This window comes from Orbicella faveolata, unplaced genomic scaffold (assembly GCF_042242905.1).
Source record: "Orbicella faveolata isolate gen_17 unplaced genomic scaffold, um_ofav_v1 contig_14, whole genome shotgun sequence".
NCBI lineage: Eukaryota > Metazoa > Cnidaria > Anthozoa > Scleractinia > Merulinidae > Orbicella > Orbicella faveolata.
The window spans coordinates 2,152,275-2,170,866 of NW_028301541.1; the positions used below are offsets into that span (position 1 = coordinate 2,152,275).

The 18,592-nt window shown below is 36.9% G+C and overlaps 3 protein-coding genes across 6 annotated transcripts in view; 2 read left to right on the forward strand and 1 right to left on the reverse strand.

Annotated features, from left to right (window-relative positions):
- The first annotated feature begins 37 nt into the window (after positions 1-37).
- On the forward strand, positions 38-7,292 carry LOC149113619 (uncharacterized). 2 transcript variants are annotated; one of them, XM_089286174.1, is made up of 7 exons: positions 38-177; positions 320-388; positions 1,542-1,764; positions 2,419-2,505; positions 4,038-4,081; positions 4,768-4,825; positions 5,210-7,292. In XM_089286174.1, the coding sequence occupies exons 1-7, from the start codon at positions 153-155 to the stop codon at positions 5,316-5,318; spliced, it is 615 nt and encodes a 204-aa protein (XP_089142300.1). In that variant the 5' UTR covers positions 38-152; the 3' UTR covers positions 5,319-7,292. The 2 variants fall into 2 exon arrangements, with proteins under 2 accessions (XP_089142300.1, XP_089142301.1); XM_089286175.1 differs by having other exon boundaries at positions 2,422-2,505.
- LOC110055644 (lipoamide acyltransferase component of branched-chain alpha-keto acid dehydrogenase complex, mitochondrial-like) lies at positions 6,538-18,321 on the reverse strand. 3 transcript variants are annotated; one of them, XM_089286172.1, is made up of 14 exons: positions 18,216-18,321; positions 16,961-17,341; positions 13,709-13,821; positions 13,417-13,636; positions 13,007-13,082; positions 12,766-12,829; positions 12,532-12,655; positions 12,047-12,279; positions 11,520-11,619; positions 11,211-11,409; positions 10,696-10,846; positions 9,942-10,133; positions 9,292-9,363; positions 6,538-8,125 (listed from the first exon to the last, which is right to left on the reverse strand). In XM_089286172.1, exons 2-14 carry the CDS (start codon positions 17,049-17,051, stop codon positions 7,958-7,960), a joined length of 1,803 nt encoding a protein of 600 aa, XP_089142298.1. In that variant the 5' UTR covers positions 17,052-17,341; positions 18,216-18,321; the 3' UTR covers positions 6,538-7,957. The 3 variants fall into 3 exon arrangements, with proteins under 3 accessions (XP_089142298.1, XP_089142299.1, XP_020617681.2); XM_089286173.1 differs by having other exon boundaries at positions 16,961-17,344; positions 18,216-18,317; XM_020762022.2 differs by lacking the exon at positions 18,216-18,321 and having other exon boundaries at positions 13,417-13,465; positions 13,568-13,636; positions 16,961-18,156.
- The window catches only part of LOC110055645 (spliceosome-associated protein CWC27 homolog), a 33,992-nt gene continuing 29,489 nt past the window's right edge, over positions 14,090-18,592 (forward strand). The window contains exons 1-5 of the mRNA XM_020762023.2: positions 14,090-14,409; positions 15,156-15,291; positions 16,987-17,028; positions 17,785-17,816; positions 18,296-18,439. Of these exons, the coding sequence (XP_020617682.2) occupies positions 14,368-14,409; positions 15,156-15,291; positions 16,987-17,028; positions 17,785-17,816; positions 18,296-18,439 (396 nt within the window). The 5' untranslated portion in view covers positions 14,090-14,367. The remainder of the gene's footprint in view (positions 14,410-15,155; positions 15,292-16,986; positions 17,029-17,784; positions 17,817-18,295; positions 18,440-18,592) is intronic.

Genomic DNA, 18,592 nt, shown 5'->3' on the forward strand with positions numbered 1-18,592 from the left:
TTGAGCGGGGTCTAAGTACAAGTCAGTTCCAGTCCCTCGCATCCAATAACCATGGCGGCGTTTTGAACCTACAACATTTAAAATCTTATCGAGTAAGCCACGTTTTTACAACTTTTTACTCTTAACTGCGCAGAGATTCTTCCTTACATTCAATGATGAGTTCTTCAGATATAAAAGGTAGGTACAGTTTACAAATATTCTTTTGAAAATGGCGTTCTATTCAAGTCCGCCTCAATATATGTCATAGTACATGTGCTGTGAGTTGAAGCCGAAGCTCATATGAGTTACTAGTAAGAGACGTCATACCTTCTATATCCAGATTTAATAGGGAGATTGACAAACCAGAATACAGAGAGCCAAAGAACGGGATGCAAAAAATGTGGCTACAGTAAGTTTGAAATTAATTACAATTTGACTAGACCATTTGCCAAGGGAGGAGAGAGAAAATAAACAGGTTATTGAGTATCCCAATTTCCTCACTTTTGAACGCATTTTCCTCCCTCCTTTCAAGATTTATTTTTACCACTGCTCTCTCCTCCCTTATACCTGCCATTCTTTTTCTTGAGTCATGCATAGGCTTGCGATTATTATCACGCAAGTGCCAGGATTTTTCAAGGTGATCCCCTGGGGTGAGGGGAACTTCTGTAAATTTCAGATAGGTGTGTGCTGTGAAGTGAAACCCTATTTTAAAGCCAAAGCCAAAAAATGACACCCTGTTGAAGGGAAAAACAAAAACTAAGAATGGCATGGACAGTTCAATTTTATTTCGTTTCTGTAACATTGGAAGTATACAAATAGTTCAGTTTTAACAGATCAATTGCTCTTTGTTTAGCTGGGCATTTACATAGTGCAATTTTATGTGACACAATTTAGGTACTCTTTCTAAGGACCACACTGGGATATCTGAAGACATCTGAAGATATCCAGGGATGTTCTGAAAACTTCCAAAGATGTTTTGAACGATTTCTGGTCTCAGTCTAATTGAGATTTTTCACCAAAAAATAGCACTGTGGCTTTTCCATTCAAAATTGGAGATTGAGAGGAAGTGGACTTTTCTTTGTTTCATTTGTTTGAGTTTACATATCTTTCAAAATTGTGTCCATTAAGGCTGCTATAACTCAAAATTCTCAGCTAGGCATGAGAAATTGCATATCCCTGCATATCAATAGACCAATTTGGATGTATCAAAATTCAACCTTGAACAATAGACCTTGGTACAAGGCTCTGGGGAATAAACCCCACAAACTCTGTAGTTATTCCCCAGAGCCTCATACTAAGGTCTATTGTTATACGCTGAATTTTGATTTATCGAAATTGGGCTATTCTTCCTCCTCTCTTAACCATTCCTCTCCCCTCAATAGAGTGGGAGCAAAGATCCAAAAGCACCCTGTTTTTGTTGTAAAGAGCAGCAAACTGTGTTACCCCACATGAAAATACTATAATCAAAGGCCATCCCATAAGTCACATACACCACATACGTGACATACATGTAACCTTTCATCGTAATTCTCACTTGAATACTTGCTTGTTGATTTGATCAGGTGGCCACCTGACTTTTCAGTGTCGTAATTTTGTTCGTGTTGACCCTAAGAAGGATGTTGTTGTTGACGTGAGCAGTACATCCAGTGAGGATGACAGTGATAAGGAAATCAGTGTCAGTTCGACATCAACCCCATCCTCATCTGATTCAGACACAAAATCAAGAGCTAAGAAAACAAAGATTCAGAAAAGGAAACCAGAAAAAGAAAGACAGAGGTCTTCTCGGTAAGATGACTATATGGATAGATAATGTGCAAGTCAGATAAAAAGGTTTACTAACTTCAACTTCATCAAGGTTGAAAATGACTACAGTGAACAGTTTTTCAAATACACAGCTGGAAGTAGCCTGATTCTCAGATGGTGCAGGCCACAAGCGATCTGGACCGTCTGAGAATCAGGCTAAGCTAGACGTGTAAGAAATACCAAACAAGACCACATAGTCACTCTTGTCTGTCATTCTTGTATTTAAATTATGGTGAGTACGCATTTAATGTACACGTATGCTAAGTTGATTTTTAGTGGTGGAAACAACTCAACATGTTATTTTATTGGACACTTATTTCCAACAGTATCATGTAATCATCTTTTATGTTACAACCAGGGTTTTGCTCTAGAGGTGCCCAGGTGCCACAGGCAGCTAACTTTTGCCTTTGGGTGGCTGGAAAAACTTACTTTTTTCAAATCAGCTTTGGTGCTGGGCACCCAGGATTTCATGCTCAGGAGCCTTTCGGCTTCTCTTAGTTTTTCTTAGACCACAGCCTTGTTTACAACAGTTTGTTTTGTTGATTTGGTAACTGTTTTCCAAGAATCTCATCTTAGTAAAAAGAATACTTCTATTCTTTTCTCAGTGTCATCCAGTCATATTTAATTGTTTTTTAGAAGGTCTCAGTCATTAGAAAGGACTTTAAAGGAAAGAGATGTTCCACGGAAAAGATCTGCATCATATTCTCCACCAGCTTCTAAAAAGTATGCATCCAACTTTTTTTAGAGCTCAAAACATTAATTCTTGTTACTGATTGTCATATGCTTCTTTTAATGTTAGTCCCGAGAATTTGGCAAAATGTAGCATGATTTATTTATAATAGGTTAGTTTCTCTGATTTCAGATCCTAAGTAGCATGTCTATAGTCCAGATACTTTTCCTCAAGGAAAATCTGATATTTCATGAGCAGAGCATTGTATTTTTTGCTGCATAAAATTCATATAGACCAGTAAATTGTTGGTAACAAGATTAAGTCTTAGCACAGTTAACCATGTATGGTGAGTAGCAGTTGAAGGCTTTTGTGCAAAAAGGGCGTGTATATGGCTTTTTGGGCCGATTTTTATTTTGTGCAGGATCAAGCTGATGTTTGGCAGACTGCCTTGTTTTGACATGAAAAGCATGGTTGCATAATTGTTTTTGTTGATTTGCGCCTCATTTTTGAGAAATAACATATGTAAAAATACTCAGTTTTCCAAGCGGCATCTTTTGGAGTTTGGAGGTGGATTTCGACACAATGCAAACTTAAACGGTTACTTTTAGCAGCTTCAACAGCGCAGGTTTTTTTAAATAGATGGGGGAGCAGGGATGGCGCAGTGGTGAGAGCGCTCGCCTCCCACCAATGTGTCCCGGGTTCAATTCACGGACCCGGCATCATAATATTATGTGGGTTGAGTTTGTTGTTGGTTCTCTTCTCTGCTCCAAGAGGTTTTTCTCCGGGTACTTCGGTTTTCCCCTCTCCTCAAAAACCAACATTTCTCAAATTCCAATTCAATCCTTGAATGCACTGACATATCTGAGCGAGTTCTGTGAACTCCTTGGTGCTCCGTGGGTAAACAAATTACATTTACATTATTTACAGATGTTTTTATTTTTGAAAGAAGTAGAGAAATAGACTGGAAAAAAAAAATCAACCGACCTCGTATTGAACTGGTGTCATGACAAAACAAACTTGAATCCAGCCCGTTCAGTGCCTTATTCGCTTGCGCTAACAAAGCAACAGTGAGAGATTAGGGTAATTATGTGAATAATAAAACTTGTATCAGATCGAACAGCTAGCAGCAAATGCCATGCTTTGGTGACTTCATTGTTTAGTGAAGCAAAAGGTTTCTTTTGTTTTTCATTCAACAAAGATCTCCAAAAGATGCCCTTGGAAAACTGAGTTTTTTGCAGACGTTATTTCTCAAAAATGATGCACAAATCAACAAAAACAATTATGGAACAATGCTTTTTATGTCAAAACAAGTCAGTCTGCCCAAAATTACAGTAGCTTGATCCTCAAAAAATGAAAATCGGCCCAAAGAGCGGTATACACCCTTTTGCACGAAACCCTTGAATTATACATCCAGGATCCTGCAGCATCTTACAGGATCCCCTGGAAATCTTTTTTTGAGGATCTTTGTGAGGATCTTATCAAGGATCTGTATCAAACTAATGTTACGTAAATATCAGGTTAATAATAAATTGTTAAAATAAGATAATCATTAAAGGCAAGCCTGAGTTCATTATTTTTATTGCAGAACAAAAAGACACCATACACCAACAACAGATGAAAGCGACCAGAGTAAGGAACTTTGCAGTAATTTCACTTTCATCTTTATCCTAGTTTGGCGGCTGATGTGTTTGGGTTATTCATCAAAATTACAAGAAGGGTATTCTATTTTGGGCTTTACAGCACATTTATGGGACCTGAATTGTGCTTTTTCTTTGGATCCATTCCATTTGAAGTGTTGAAACTAATAATATTAAAGCATCAATGGTTAGATGTGAAAGTAATACCTGACACGACATGCTCCCAGTTGGCTTGATAGCTCGCTATTGGTAGAGCACTGCACTTGTTCACACATTTTTTTCAGGCTATATTTTCACAACTGTTTAAGTTGTATACATAACTGTGATGATCAATCACTTGGATGATGATGTCAATATTATTGTTAATATCTGTCTGTGTGCTGATGTGTGAAGTCAAATGATAACTTTTTGACAATGTTTCCTTTTCTCAAGTTGACATAGTTCCAGAAAATATTCATACCTCCCTCACAGAAGGGATTTTTTCTAAGCCCCATCCCCACCCCTATAGAAATTCCGGTTATTTTACGCTTTATACGTGTCTTTAAATATTTTTATGGTCTTATTGAACCCCCACTCCTAGGAAATTCCAACCACTTCTGTAGGGGGAGTAATAATGGATATTTTCTGAAACTACATATTGTAAAAAAAAAATGATAAACAGTAATGACATTATTTCAGGTGACAATGACTCTGACAGTCACAGAAGAAAGAGAACAAAGACAAAGAAACATCACAAGTTAGTATATATTGTATATATATAAAAAAAAAAAAAACAGAGCAAAAAGCCATATAATAAACAACTTGTTAAGCTCAAATGTGTGGTCTTTATGGAAAAATCTCAAACCCTGGCATTGCCATATTGACCTTGCAGTCAATACAGTCTTGGTTTGAGATTTTCCTGTAAAGACCTCACTCTCAGTTAATAAACAGTTGATATCATTGTTTTGAGGGGCCGTGAAGGGTAAAATCTATGATGTATTGCCTGAAAATGTGTTGAAATTGAGAGACAATCAATTAATGTGACCTAGCACAATCCATAACGATTAAGAATTTGACTGTTTTATTACAGTCCCTGGTGATACATTGGTAAGAAAATAATTAGCTTAACATCAACTCTTAGGAAAGAAAGTTCAAAGCACAAACACAACAAGAGGCACAAGCACAGGGAAAAGAGGAAAAGAAGTAAGAAGAAAAGGAAAAATCAGGATTCTTCCTCAGAATCAGACTGATAACATCGAATGTTGGATTTTACTTGTGTTTGCACACTACAACACAGCTATAATTTTGCATTGGTCTGTCATGAATATCTAGGGTCTGGTGAAGTGTTTTGGTTCTGGTAGATTAAACCACTTCCTTGTGATTTGGAATAAGAGCAAATATTAACCTTTCCACCAGGGGGTTGTAGCAGCACAATAATTTGCCTGGTAGACAAATGAGTTTAGAAAAGAGAAATTTTCTTAATATTCTGAATTTCAATTCAAGCACATATTAAGCCAGCCTCCTATGCAGACTTCCTTATTGCTCATCATGCAATCTCTTTCATGACGAGCCATAAGAATGTCTGTGTAGGATACTATTATAAAACAAATTTTTCCTGTCCACAAACTATCCCTAACTTTAGAAAGCTCACAGGATTGCAGTTTGAAAACTTCATTAACTTTGTTTGATGACGTTATACATATATGCTGTATCTTCTCCAAAGTGCAAATGTTTCAAGTAATATATCAAACACAAGAGATGGTGTTTCATTGAGATCTGAGAAGAAAGTCGAAAATATGATGCGCAGCAGAGTATTTTTGACGAAATGTGTTTGGATAGCCCATGAAACACTGTCTTAAGTGTTTGATATATCTTCTCAATCAAAACAAAAACTAAGGAGTAAACGGAGAAGTAAAATGGTCGAAATCATTGCTACTTAAGACCGGGTATCCAAACCTCCTTCAAGGTCATGATTTCCTTTGTTTTAAATTGATGAATAATTAATGAGTTTGAGAAGAGTGAAGTTCACATGGTCCACAACTCGCCACTGCCAATGAAGAAACTATGCATTTCATCTTTCTGAACGATTTTAATGAGTGGCATTAATTTGATAGGGTTTTGTCACCATCAGTGAAGGAAAAGTCCAACCAGTGTCCTGCTCTAGTTTAATTTATTACACATCATTGATCAGAGGGCAAGTAAAGTCTGATGAGTTCGAAAAAGGAAAACCTTTTATGGATCCCATGGTTCCCCCCTTGGTATTTTGGGAGTTAATTTTTCATGCTTACTCCACAAAACAATAAAAAGAGGATATTACATGGCCACGCAGAGAGTGTTGAAAAATATTTCACTAGTGACGGCAAGAAATGAGTGAAATATTCTTCAACACGAGAAGAGAAATTTTATATCTCCAGGCAGCCATGTTATGTTCCATTATTTTATTATATAAACACCAAAGAAATACCACTCTCACTGCAAAATGTACGATTTATTGTAGCTAAACATAGTAATGGTGATCTTTTCACATGTGAAGATAACATGTTTTCACATGAAGTCTCCCCTGGTATAATGGTGTTTATATAATAAGAAGTACCATCTATTGCTCCCAAATCCCAAAGTACCTGTTATCCAAACTGTATTACAGTAATTTACTACAACGAATGAAACACATTAAGTGATTATTATCGCTTTATTAATCTGCAATTTTGTAAATTTTCTACCCTTCTAGAATGTAAGTTATAGTACAGTTCAGGAAGAAGCTTTGTCGTCGGGGACATTCAAATGTTCTCAACTACACTCAGCTGATTTTATGTAAGAAAATATCTTTGACTCTAATAAATGCCTGCAGACATTATTTTATAAACAATAAATGAGACTCTGCCATGAAAAAAGTGATCCTTTAAATAATTACCTTACAAAGTCGTTTCTGTGGGCATAAAATTATTGGTTGAAGTATAATTTATTTAACACACTTATCAACCAGTTGTATACCAAACTACTCCTTTGTAAAGCTTAAATAACAAACTTGTAACCTACAAAAAATGTGTCCCCTCATTAGTCATTTTATGTTCTACATTGTGGCCAGTTTTATTTCAGTCTATGACTCAGGCTGCGCCCTTGTCATTTATCACTTGATAAAAATCTCGAGTTTGTAATCTAATTGTTAAATATAAAGAGTCACTGTATATAAAGTGAAAATAAAAAATAAAATATTTTGGTAATAATTTGAGTCTATCATCAAAATACCTGTCTGATTGTCACTTTTCCACAACTGCACACAAAAATATTACTGTCAAAACATCAAGGGTACATTTCACTGGAAAAATCAACATAATTTCTTAAATTGCAGCACAGATTTTGCATTTCTTTGCTAAAATCTTAAAATGGATTAGGAGTCCCAAAAATCCACTCCAGAAGTAGATTTCATAGTTCAATTTAATGATAAAATAATCTAAACCCATTTTTTTTTCCATGAATGAGTGACTGTGGGTAAAATTAAGGTGTTCAGTTCAGTTTCAGAACCTTTGAGAACAAGATATTAACCTTCAGATTTCAGATTAACCTTACACAAAAATTAATAATGTTAGTCACCTGAGGTGATCTCTAACGTTGCTTAAGCCAACCTTTGTACATAATGCATACTTGACCATATTTGACTTAGGATTTTTATGTCATAATTTTGAAGATCAAGACTCCGGGAATACAGCCAAATTGTTGTATTCACACCTCCAATTCTTGATCAAATTTTCCTTTAAGTTACATGCACAACTAACAATATGTCAAAAATCATTGGTCGGATTAATTGTTGATGCCATGATGTACTAGATTTTTCAAACAATTTGAATGTTCCTAAACATAATTCTGTAACTTCCAGTTACAGCATAAAATGTTATCTCAAGTCCATAAGCATTGATGCAGGGTTCTCCAGGTATGATTTCCACAGATTAGAGAATCTTGCCATTGTTGCACCTTCTATAACTCTATGATCTGCTGACCAGCTGATGTTCACTATGTGTGCTTTGTATACATTATCATTCTCATCAAACTTTGGGACTTCCTGTGTGAGAAGTGATGAAACATCATGTAAGTATAAAATATGTTTGGTTAAAGGACATCTCTGCTTGCCACGCTTCTTATACATTGAAACCGTGATTTCACAGACCCTCTATTTTTCTAACCTCTCAATAACTCAAGCCAAAGTTGATTTCCCTCCCCTCGGTCAAACACTGCAGTAGTTTTACCCCCAATTTCTCAAACTAGCCAATTTTTCAAGCTAATTTTCAAAACCATGTGGGGGATTTGCGTTTTTCAAAATTGATCTCCTGCAATGGCCTTCGTCGTAAAACGTGTCGCTGTATTTTTGGACATCAAACTAATGACAGAAATTTTGCAAAACAACCAATAGGAATATCGACAAACCCTCACACGGTTTTGATGATTGATGTCTCGTAAATGATATAATGCAGTAGCTTTGTTGATGCGGTCAAGTTTGATACCCGATAAATTCACTCAATGGAACATCAGTCATTTCACGCTTTTAGGTCGCGCTCGCCCTATGATTAAAAAAAATTGAGACAAAACAATTTTTATCGAATAGAGCATTCTATAACCTTTGCATTGATATATAATTTGTAGTGGTTGTCTTTAAGACAGCGCGGTAATATTTTTTTTCGCTAAGGACACCCGCGAAGGTTTACGGTAACCTTAAAAAGTTCTAATTCTTATATTATCAATCAATGAATAGTGCCAGCACTTTGGAATACACTGAAATTTGTAGCATCATCATCATGGTGCAATTGTCATTTGCTTTGGCAGCAACTTTGGGATGAAAACTGCAGGCTTAATCTGGTCTTAAACACACCAATTTGCTATAAACTGGTAAAATATATTACAATTATATATTTTTTTAAATATTTACTACATAAATAACGATATTTAAAGAGGAAACCACATCAGCCTTGGCTGGTTTTTATGCGGGTCCTCTATCCTGGTCAAATTGGAATTTGGAGTGTTGGTTTTTGCGGAAGGAGGAAGACCACAGAACCCAGAGAAAAACCTTCTGAGCAAGGTGAGAACCAACAACAAACTCAACCCACATATGACACTGGGCTGGAATTGGACCCAGGCCACATTGGTGAGAGGAGAGCGCTCTCATTACTATGCCATCGCTGCTCCCCTTTACTTTTTGTTGTGCCAACTGTATACAGTTAAGTTGACTCAAACCTGTATTCTTCCAATCGCACCGATGGCTACTTCAGGTGGCATTATCACTGGTTTGGCATATGTTCCTCCAATCTGCGATTGCGAATCACATTATTATTAGTAACACACAATGTCAATCTATGTGCAAAGACAACCATGCACACATTTTTGTATGATTAACTGTACTGTCTAGTTGTAAACCTGTACAAACGAATATCATTATAACTGCTAAAAGGTGGAACTGATGTTCCACAGCACTCGTCTAATTATGATTTTTGAATTGCACATGGACATCCTGAAAAAACTGAGAAATATGTACAAGCATGTTGGTTGGTTTATGGAGGCACGGTGGCCTTGTGGTTAATGCGCTCGTCCCAGGATCAAACAGTCCGGGTTGGAGCCCTGGACAGAGACTTTGTGCTGTGTTCTTGGGCAAAGACACTTCACTTATACAGTGCCTCTCTCAATCCAGGTGTATAAATGGTATCGGCAAATGCAATGGACTAGTATCCTTTCCAGGGTGGAGTAGAAATACTCCTAGTCACATCATGCTACAGAAACTGGAGATAAGTGCCTGCCTGATGGGCCACTTGGCTTATATGCAGACTTTACCATGTTGGTTGATCTGGATGTTGTTTCATTGCTATTTCAAGCTGTGAAATGCAACTCACCGATCCAATATTCGATAAAGTAAAAGTCCCTCCTGTCAGATCATCAGGTGTTAATTTACCAGTGAGTCCTTGCTGATGAAGTCTGTTAAGTTCCACGGCAATATCAAATATTGACTTGTTTTGTACATTTTTAACATTTGGTACTAATAAACCTTGTTGTGTATCCATGGCAACACCAATGTTGTGAGAGCCCTATAAAAACAAGACAGTCTAATTATTAATAGTGGCTTAACTCTACCTGAAGAACTCAACTAGTTGACTTATCTCAATTACTACAAATATATGCTCCCAATTTGTTGTACAGGGATGTGATAAAGATAGCTGGCAAGGATATGACAACAGTGCTAGCAAGCTCTGTGTAACTGCTAAGCTTCCAAAGTCGGCATCATCTCCTGACAAAGTATGCAGTCAAAATGTCATGATCTACATCAAAGTGACGACATTGTGAGACAAATGATCACTTCATTTTTATCATGTATATCTAGTGTATTTTGACATCATTTGCGACTGCCGAGCTAACAAATCTTACTTCAGCTTGCAAGAGGCAACCTAAATTTTCAATTACCACACACACCACTAGAGATCAAAGAATAGTTATTGCTAGCAGATAGTATTTATTTGATGTGTTAAACAGTTTTGTGACTTTTTTTAACCTGCCCTTGCTTCAGATTGGTACCGCCTGTCACAAAACAACACTGCAACCTAAAAAGATATCTTTATATAAAATGAATTTTTTTTTGCTTCGACTACTTACCTTAAAAGTGATGTTCTCACAGTCTAGATCCACTGAACTGTTTAATATTGGAAAATGTAACAGAGCCATTGATGTCGCCTTGATGAACATTGGCATGAAAGATAGCTTCACCCCCCTGGACACAAATGATTCTTTACTGCGATTTCTCAGCCTATGCAAGAAAAAACAGTTTAATTATTTTAAACTAAATAATTACCAATGTCTGTGAACCTAATTAGGCTGTGTGCGACCATAAAAGTTGTCTAACGACAGATGTTAATCTGACTGATAGCTATTAAAGAGGTGAACAGAATTGAGATATCATTACACAAGCAGACTGCTGTTAATGGCTTCAAAATTGAAGGCAAGAAATGACTGAAGGAAAGATAACTGGCAAAAACCAAAACAGGCCATAACAAAGGCAAAAAATCACTTATTTGCCTTGACTTGTTCTGATTATGATATCCCCTGCTTATGTGTCAAGATTAGCATGTCCAAGATAGTAAAATCATTCCTAAGTGACAAATATTCCTTACCTAACAAGCTCATTTAGAATTATTTCATCCTTGTAGCCAAAATGAGGAATTGCAAGCGATGCAGTCATAGCTTTAGCCATAGCTTTCCTGATTCCTGTTATTGATTCTGTTCTGTCTTCGAGCATCACCTCCGGTCTTCTGATTGGGGTGGGTGGGACAGTAGGGGCAGCTGCTGATGCTTCTACTGTGGGGGTAGGGGCTATGAAGACATGGCCAAATATACTCAGCAACAATTTATTATACGATGGAATTTTTTTAAAGTTGCAAAACTAAGTTGACTTGGAAAACAAAGTTGATGATAAATTGTACCTAGGGTGGTTTTGGTTTTCATTTCTTCAAGGTAACGCATGATGTCTTCTTTAAGGATTCTTCCTTCTTTACCAGTTCCTGGAACATCAGCCAGTGCAATCTGAAACAAAAAAGATGAAAACTAACTGTGTGAACACTTTCTATAAAATTTGAATCGTGTATCATGTATGCTAATTGGTTGTCTAGTCATTTTGCATGAGGCCTTATTAACATGGTTATGAGTATTTATTGGATTTTTTTTTTTTTTTGCCTTTTTTTAAAAAAGAAATTAGAAAATGGCTTAATGTATCAGAGAGAAAAATTATGGGAGAATAATTTTTGAAAGTAGTTTTAAATATGTAAACTTTGTGTCTACTGCTCAGGTTTACAGAAACTTCAAATTTCTTGATGTGTGGTATATTTTCCTGTATGGAAGCATTGTGGCTCAGTCTAAGTTTCAATTCCTTGACAACCCCAGAAGAAATTGGTGAAAACTGCTAATGAATATTATAAAAGTAAAAAAAAAATTCAGCAATAATTCTCCTTACATCATGCTCCATTGCAATCTTGCGCACTGCTGGTGCTGCTAGCACTTTACCACCACTCCTGGGAACCTTCTCTGTGGTCTGCTGAGGAGGGGATGGTGAGGCTGTTGTTTGGGGAGTTGATGACTGAGGGGAGGGAGGTGGGGGTGGAAGCGGTTCTTCAATAGCATGTGTTGGTTTGGGCTTCTGTTGTGCAGCCATGACATCTTCAGCAGGGCTTGGTCCCACATCAGCATCTAAGGAACACAATATGAAATAAATTGTGCCAGTAAACACTAATATCAACTTTGTTAATAAGGGCATTACTTTAACATTCTTACAACAGACAAACCCATAGTGGCAAGTGTTCGCATTAAGGGTCAGAGTATGCCATTCTCTGTGACATCCTTGCTCTCCTTACTAAAACTCACCCTTTAGCATAATTTGCTAGTGTTAGTTCCAGATTTCTAGTAGAACAATAAAAATCTAAGTACACAGGTTGAACTTACTGGCATCAGCATGGGCAACAATTTCTATGTCCACCAGAGGCAGGCCGACTCTGGCAATGTCGTCCACTTCATAATACAGTTTTCTAATGGTACCATCAAACCGGCTTGTTATTGTTACTGATGCCTGATATAGACAAAAAGTGGGTTAATTCTTGATGGCAAAGCTTGAAATTAAAAGTCAGCATACAGGTTAATAATTATAAGAAAATCGTTTTCCTGTTATGTAGATCTGACCTTGTCACTCTGTACTTCACAAATGCTGTCAAACTGATTGACATGATCACCTGGCTTCACAAACCTAACAAGAAAATGCCAAATGAATATTACTCTTGTTAGCTCAACATCACTACTGACAGCAAGACGATAGTATTTAAAGATGATAACACAAACAGAGGCCTTGATTACTTCACTGCTGAAATATCTAATAATTATATTTTTCCAAGGATTTACATGAATGAAAGTAATCTATTCCTACCATTCTTTAATGGTAACTTCAGCAATTCCTTCCCCAATGTCAGACAATTTGAAAGGCAGGACTTCTGCATTCACACCTTTGAACCAAAACCCATCATCAATAGATCAATAATCACCTAAATTTTTAAAGGCCGTTATAGGGAAAACTCTGCACTAAAATAGTACACAATTCATTTACTTCAAATAGTTATTTGCCGGCCTTTTGATTCACACCCCCGACACACCCCCACAACAACTTGTACCGGAAGTTCACCGAATAACAAAAACATGACTTCTAATGTTCTCGCTAATGGTAAAGTCATTTATGGTACGGGTACAGAAATCGGGGTAAGTAACACGATAACTTCGGCCGATCTTTTTATAAATCCAGTGAACACAATAGCTCGCGCGCCGTGCATGTTGATATGTTACCTGGTGTTGTTCGCAAACATCGCAAACTCTGTTTTTGTTTTACAAATTCCTGTAAGTTAAGAAAACGAGAAGAAGATAAGTAGCGCTGAAAAATTAATTTGGAAGGTAAAAAATCGATCAGTGTTTCACGATTATCAACCAACCAACCAACCTTGAAATTTGCATCCTTGATCGAAATACACGAACATACTGCACGTTCTTTTGTGACGACTGGTCGGTTCTATCAACAGAAAATATTTATTATAGAAAGCATAAATATAGTGCTATCCTTTCCTACGAAAGATCTCCTCACCTGTTGGCAAAGAAGGCGCAGATTTCTCCTAAACGACAAATTTCGTAACATGGAAAATCGGGACGCCATCTTGAAATCTATCCACGTGGAATCAATTACACGGCTGCGGACGGCTGCGTGTAAAAGCAAAACCGCTGTCTATTAAGTTTTGACGGGTGGACGGCGGACAACTGATAATCAGAAAACCGTCAATTAATCAATTTTAAAGTTTATAAACTCGGCAAATCTTTGTAACACAACGCCTTTTAAAAGCAAGATCACTTCCCTCCACGTGGAGTATCCACATCCCCACTTCTCCGCCCGCCAGCTCCCCCCCCCCCCCCCGCAACATCCTTCGACCCTCACACCCGCGACGCCCCCCGGGAATATTTCAGTAAGTGACTGGATTCAATCCAAGTTCATTTATTAAGAAAACTTTTTAGAGAGTTTTACCGCAGTAACATGTAGTTTCAACTGTGACACGATTCTCGTGACTCTCCTCGGGTTTATCAGTTTTCATCGCATGCACACTATATGACTGTTACACTCCACAGCGAATCATTACAACCAAAACCGCTGTGTTATTTTGAAGCCTCTACTTAGTCGAGGAATTACTCGGTCAAGATCTCTAGTCAAAAACAAACAGGAACAGGGCTAAACAACTAACACGCGTGGCAAAAATGAGCAACATATACATCCAAGAGCCTCCAACAAATGGAAAGGTATGATATTATTATACAAATTATGCGTAGGTAAGAAACAGTCTTAGTTCCAAGGGCTGCTTTTCTTCAAGAACACACTTGGGTCCAAACACTGTTTTGATTGAGCTGAGCTGTGTAGCGCCTGGCCGGCACGGGCTAAGAAACCATAGAAAGTTTAACTATTATTAGGTCTTCTGCTGACCATAAAAACGTCATAAATTTACGATCATTTCAAAGTAATTATTTCTTTGCAAAGTTTTTAACACTTTTTTTTTTAGTATGAGCATCAGCTGGTTTGTGAACAGCTGATGCAGTCATACTCAATCCCAGGCTCAAGATCGTGATTCTCCTTACTGACTGCTTCACAATCTCTTACTGTAAGTTTAGAGAACTTGGTGGTACATCAAGAGAATACATACATACAAACATACATACATACTTTATTTGAATAGGGTCAAACTATGGCAACTAATAAAGCTGATACATGTGGACCTACCATAGCTAATTAATACATGTACCTAATGATAGGAATGCTTAATAAATTTCTTGCTCCTAAAAGGGAGTTAATTTGAGAGGTGGGAATGATAAAAGATATACAGTATATAGAAATTGACAATTTACCCCGCTCCCAAACTGAAACTCCTTAAATTCGCCAGGTTTTTTTACCTCTCTTGTTACTTGTTCACTTAAGCACTTGCTCCCTCCCCTGATGTTTCCAGGCATGACTGGATTTTTGTTGCTTTATCTTTTATGGGTATTTACCGTAGGTACTCCTTATCACAACATGTGGAGAAATCGATATTGAGTTGTGGTCAAAAGAAGCTCCTAAAGCCTGCAGGAATTTCATCCAGCTTTGCTTAGAGGGATATTACGATGGCACTATTTTCCACAGAATTGTCAAAGGTAGGTCCTTACAAGCTGCTGAAATTTTTAATTAAATTCATTTTGGGGCACTTAAGAGACATAAACATACTCTCTGAAGAGATCAATCAGTTTTTTACTTCTGTAGGGGCTTAATTCTTTACTCAAACACAGTAGATATTTAGTTCAGCCCATCGTCAGGGAGACAGAGAGCAAGCAAATAATGAAAACTACAGACTAAGAGAAAAATTGTCCTGAAAATGAAATACTTTGAGGTTGTCGCAATGTCTCCATCAGTCCATAAGTTTAATGACAAGTTGTTTTCCAGCACCAGATGGCAAAGTTTCTCTGCTCCCTGATATGTGTATTACACATCTCATTCACTGCAAAGCCAACTTTATCTTATGTTAGCACCTAAAGGATACTGTTTTCCATTAGATCACACTCAGAGAGATTTTCATGATTACCCAGGTCCAAGAGGTTTTCCTTCTTTCACATTTTCTCCACTTCTCACAACTTTTTTTCACATCTCATATTTGATTGAGAATCAAAATAGACAAGAGAACGCTTTTTCAACCAGGGTGCTGAATGGTCCTTTCTGATCGATCGCCATACCCTGGACACATTACCTCCTTATAAAAGGGGACTTAAGATTTGAGTACAAACTCGTATGAGACTGAGTAGGAATTCAATCTTTCAATTCTAGTTTTTAGACAACAACAACAACAGTTTATTTCTACTACTGTAAGCGACTAAAAGAATTTACAAGATTGTAATTATAAATATATAAATAAACAGTGCAGTACATACAGTAGTGGGACACCCAAGATAACTAAAAAGCTAAACTAGTTGGGTGACCGTAATTATAATAATTAAAAATGTAAGAGTCAGGAAAGAGGCACAACAAATACATTGGTACACATAAGTATCACAAACTTGGTACAAGATTAAATATACAAAACAAAACAAAATAAATAGACATAAACCATCAAAATATCAGTAAAGATTAATAGAGACTAATGAAATGCGAAGTTAGTTCTTTTTTAAATTGATTAGAAGTACAAAACTTGAATCTTTCATCGAGTTCATTCCATAATTTAGGTCCATTAAATCGAATATTAAATTTGCCATAATTTGTTCAAATTTTTGGAAGATAGAAAGTAGATCTAGATGCAAAGCGAGTATTTACATTATGTTTACAAGATGTTTTGACAAAAAAAAGAATCAAAGATCTTTGGTAGTTTGCCAGTATTAAACTGGTGCATGAAAAGGAGAGTTTGAAGCTTAATATAATCTTGAAGTTTAAGAAGGTTAAACTTAGCAAACAAAGGACTTGTATGTGTATCAAAATTTGAGAAAGTAATTAAACGGATTGTTTTCCTTTGTTTAGGCTTCATATTATCACGTCACATTCCCATCTCATCCAATGAGCTACCCTCTCTACCTAAAACCAACATGAAGAGCCAGGACTCTGGAAACGTCACTTTGTAGTAATTTGAATAATCAGACTTGCACTCAATCTCGTACTAGTAGTCCAATCTTAAATTGCCTAACATTTACAGACTAAAATCCATTGAGCCATACATGATACATGAAAACTGCAACCAGTGTTAGTTAAAATAATGTTAGTAGCTATAATTTACACGTTACAAACCACCTTTTAGACCAGGATTATCTAGTATATGTTGGTATATTACTAACTGGACCTCACCATTTATTCTTTGATCTGTTCGTAAGGTTTTTGTATTCAGGGAGGTGACCCAACTGGAACAGGAACAGGTAAGTTTACGACTTGTGACCATCAGCCAGTTTTTTAATCAAATTGGTTCTCCTTCACATATGTTCTTCATGCCAAGTGGTTACATAAGGCCAGGCTACACTCTACCACCAACCAGCTCTGTCGTCCACTGCAATGCAGAACTCACTCAAAAATTTTCCTTCACCCACCTCTTTCCTCTCTTCCTCTTCTGTCCTCCTCCAATTGTGTCTTGGGCCTACCCCATCTTCAGTACCCTTCTGGCATTCAATCCATACAGTAGTCTTTGTTCCGCCCTTTCCTCATAAAGTGGCAGATGATCTTCCATGAACTCTTCTACTTAGATGAAAATTACAATAAAACTACTATGTGATATAAAGGATGCTTTTGTGTACACTATAGCAGTAGTGATGTTTAAATTCTCAATCCAACAAGTTATTTTTCAAAAACTGGAGTTCACATAATTATGCAAGCTTATTTATTTGAATGTGGTAGTTTGTTTGGATTTGTTATAATTACATTTGAACCGCACTATCTCAAACTCTCAAGATGGTGAATATAGTAAGTGACTGAAAAAGTATATCCAAGGAAAATGATTTGAAGTAGTCGGGCAGATGGGTAGATAGTCCAGTAACTTTGCTGACTGATGGTAAAATCATGTATAAATAAAGTTATCTTATCTTATCTTATCTTAGTGGGTAGGATTGAGATAACCAAGTCTGAAACAGCAAGGCTCTACTGTGATAATAATTATTACAATGTTTCTCTTCCTGAATCAGGTGGAGAATCCATATATGGACAGCCATTCAAGGTAATGGCATAAGCTTTTGAAAGTGTTAGTGGTGTTGTCAATCTGTATTTTTCCTATCAGAATCCACAACATCTTTTCAATTCTAGAAAATAGGGAGGGGTAAATATAAAATCCCTGATCTTAATACTGTTAAACAAGTATAACAACCCAAATTCAACATCCAGTCCAAAATTGTGGATATTTCAAAATCCACAGCACACTGCGTTTGTAACAGTAAGATCCTGATTACCTGTAAACTCTCGACTAAACTGTGAATCTTTAGTTAATGAAATTTTTGGCCATGTGCAGATCTATTGATCCTCAATCCAATCTTTCCCCATCCCCACCCATGTTAACCTGTTCTAGATTAGTAATTCATTATTCTAGGTGTAACTATAGTACTTCTATTATTGTAATTACTTGACATCTACTGCTCCATATCTGTTAGCAGTGTTGCTTCTATTGCCAGGTTGTAGTAATAAAGGTTTATCTTTTCGCAGGATGAATTTCACCAAAGGCTTCGTTTTGTGCGAAGGGGACTGGTTGCAATGGCCAATGCTGGTCCTAATGATAATCAGAGTCAGTTCTTTTTCACTCTTGGAGCCACAGTTGAGTTGAATGGCAAGCACACTATTTTTGGCAAGGTATTGCTAACAATATTCTATCATGTAGTAAATGGTTTGAAGCCTGGAGGATCGGTAGGTCATCTTGTCTGATCGTCTGGATGAGGGTATTTCTGAAAAGAACTGTTGTTTGTGACTGGCATTCAACAACCTGCGATGAGAATGGGTGATGCC

Coding starts and splice junctions, on each gene's coding strand:
- LOC149113619 (XM_089286174.1), top strand. CDS start 153: ATGATGAGTTCTTCAGATATAAAAG. Junction 4,082..4,767: donor AACAGATGAAAGCGACCAGA/GTAAGGAACTTT, acceptor ACATTATTTCAG/GTGACAATGACTCTGACAGT. Junction 4,826..5,209: donor AAGACAAAGAAACATCACAA/GTTAGTATATAT, acceptor ATCAACTCTTAG/GAAAGAAAGTTCAAAGCACA.
- LOC110055644 (XM_089286172.1), bottom strand. CDS start 17,051: ATGGTCACAAGTCGTAAACTTACCTGTTCCTGTTCCAGTTGGGTCACC. Junction 13,637..13,708: donor TGCGCCTTCTTTGCCAACAG/GTGAGGAGATCT, acceptor TTCTGTTGATAG/AACCGACCAGTCGTCACAAA. Junction 11,410..11,519: donor GAAAACCAAAACCACCCTAG/GTACAATTTATC, acceptor ATGTCTTCATAG/CCCCTACCCCCACAGTAGAA.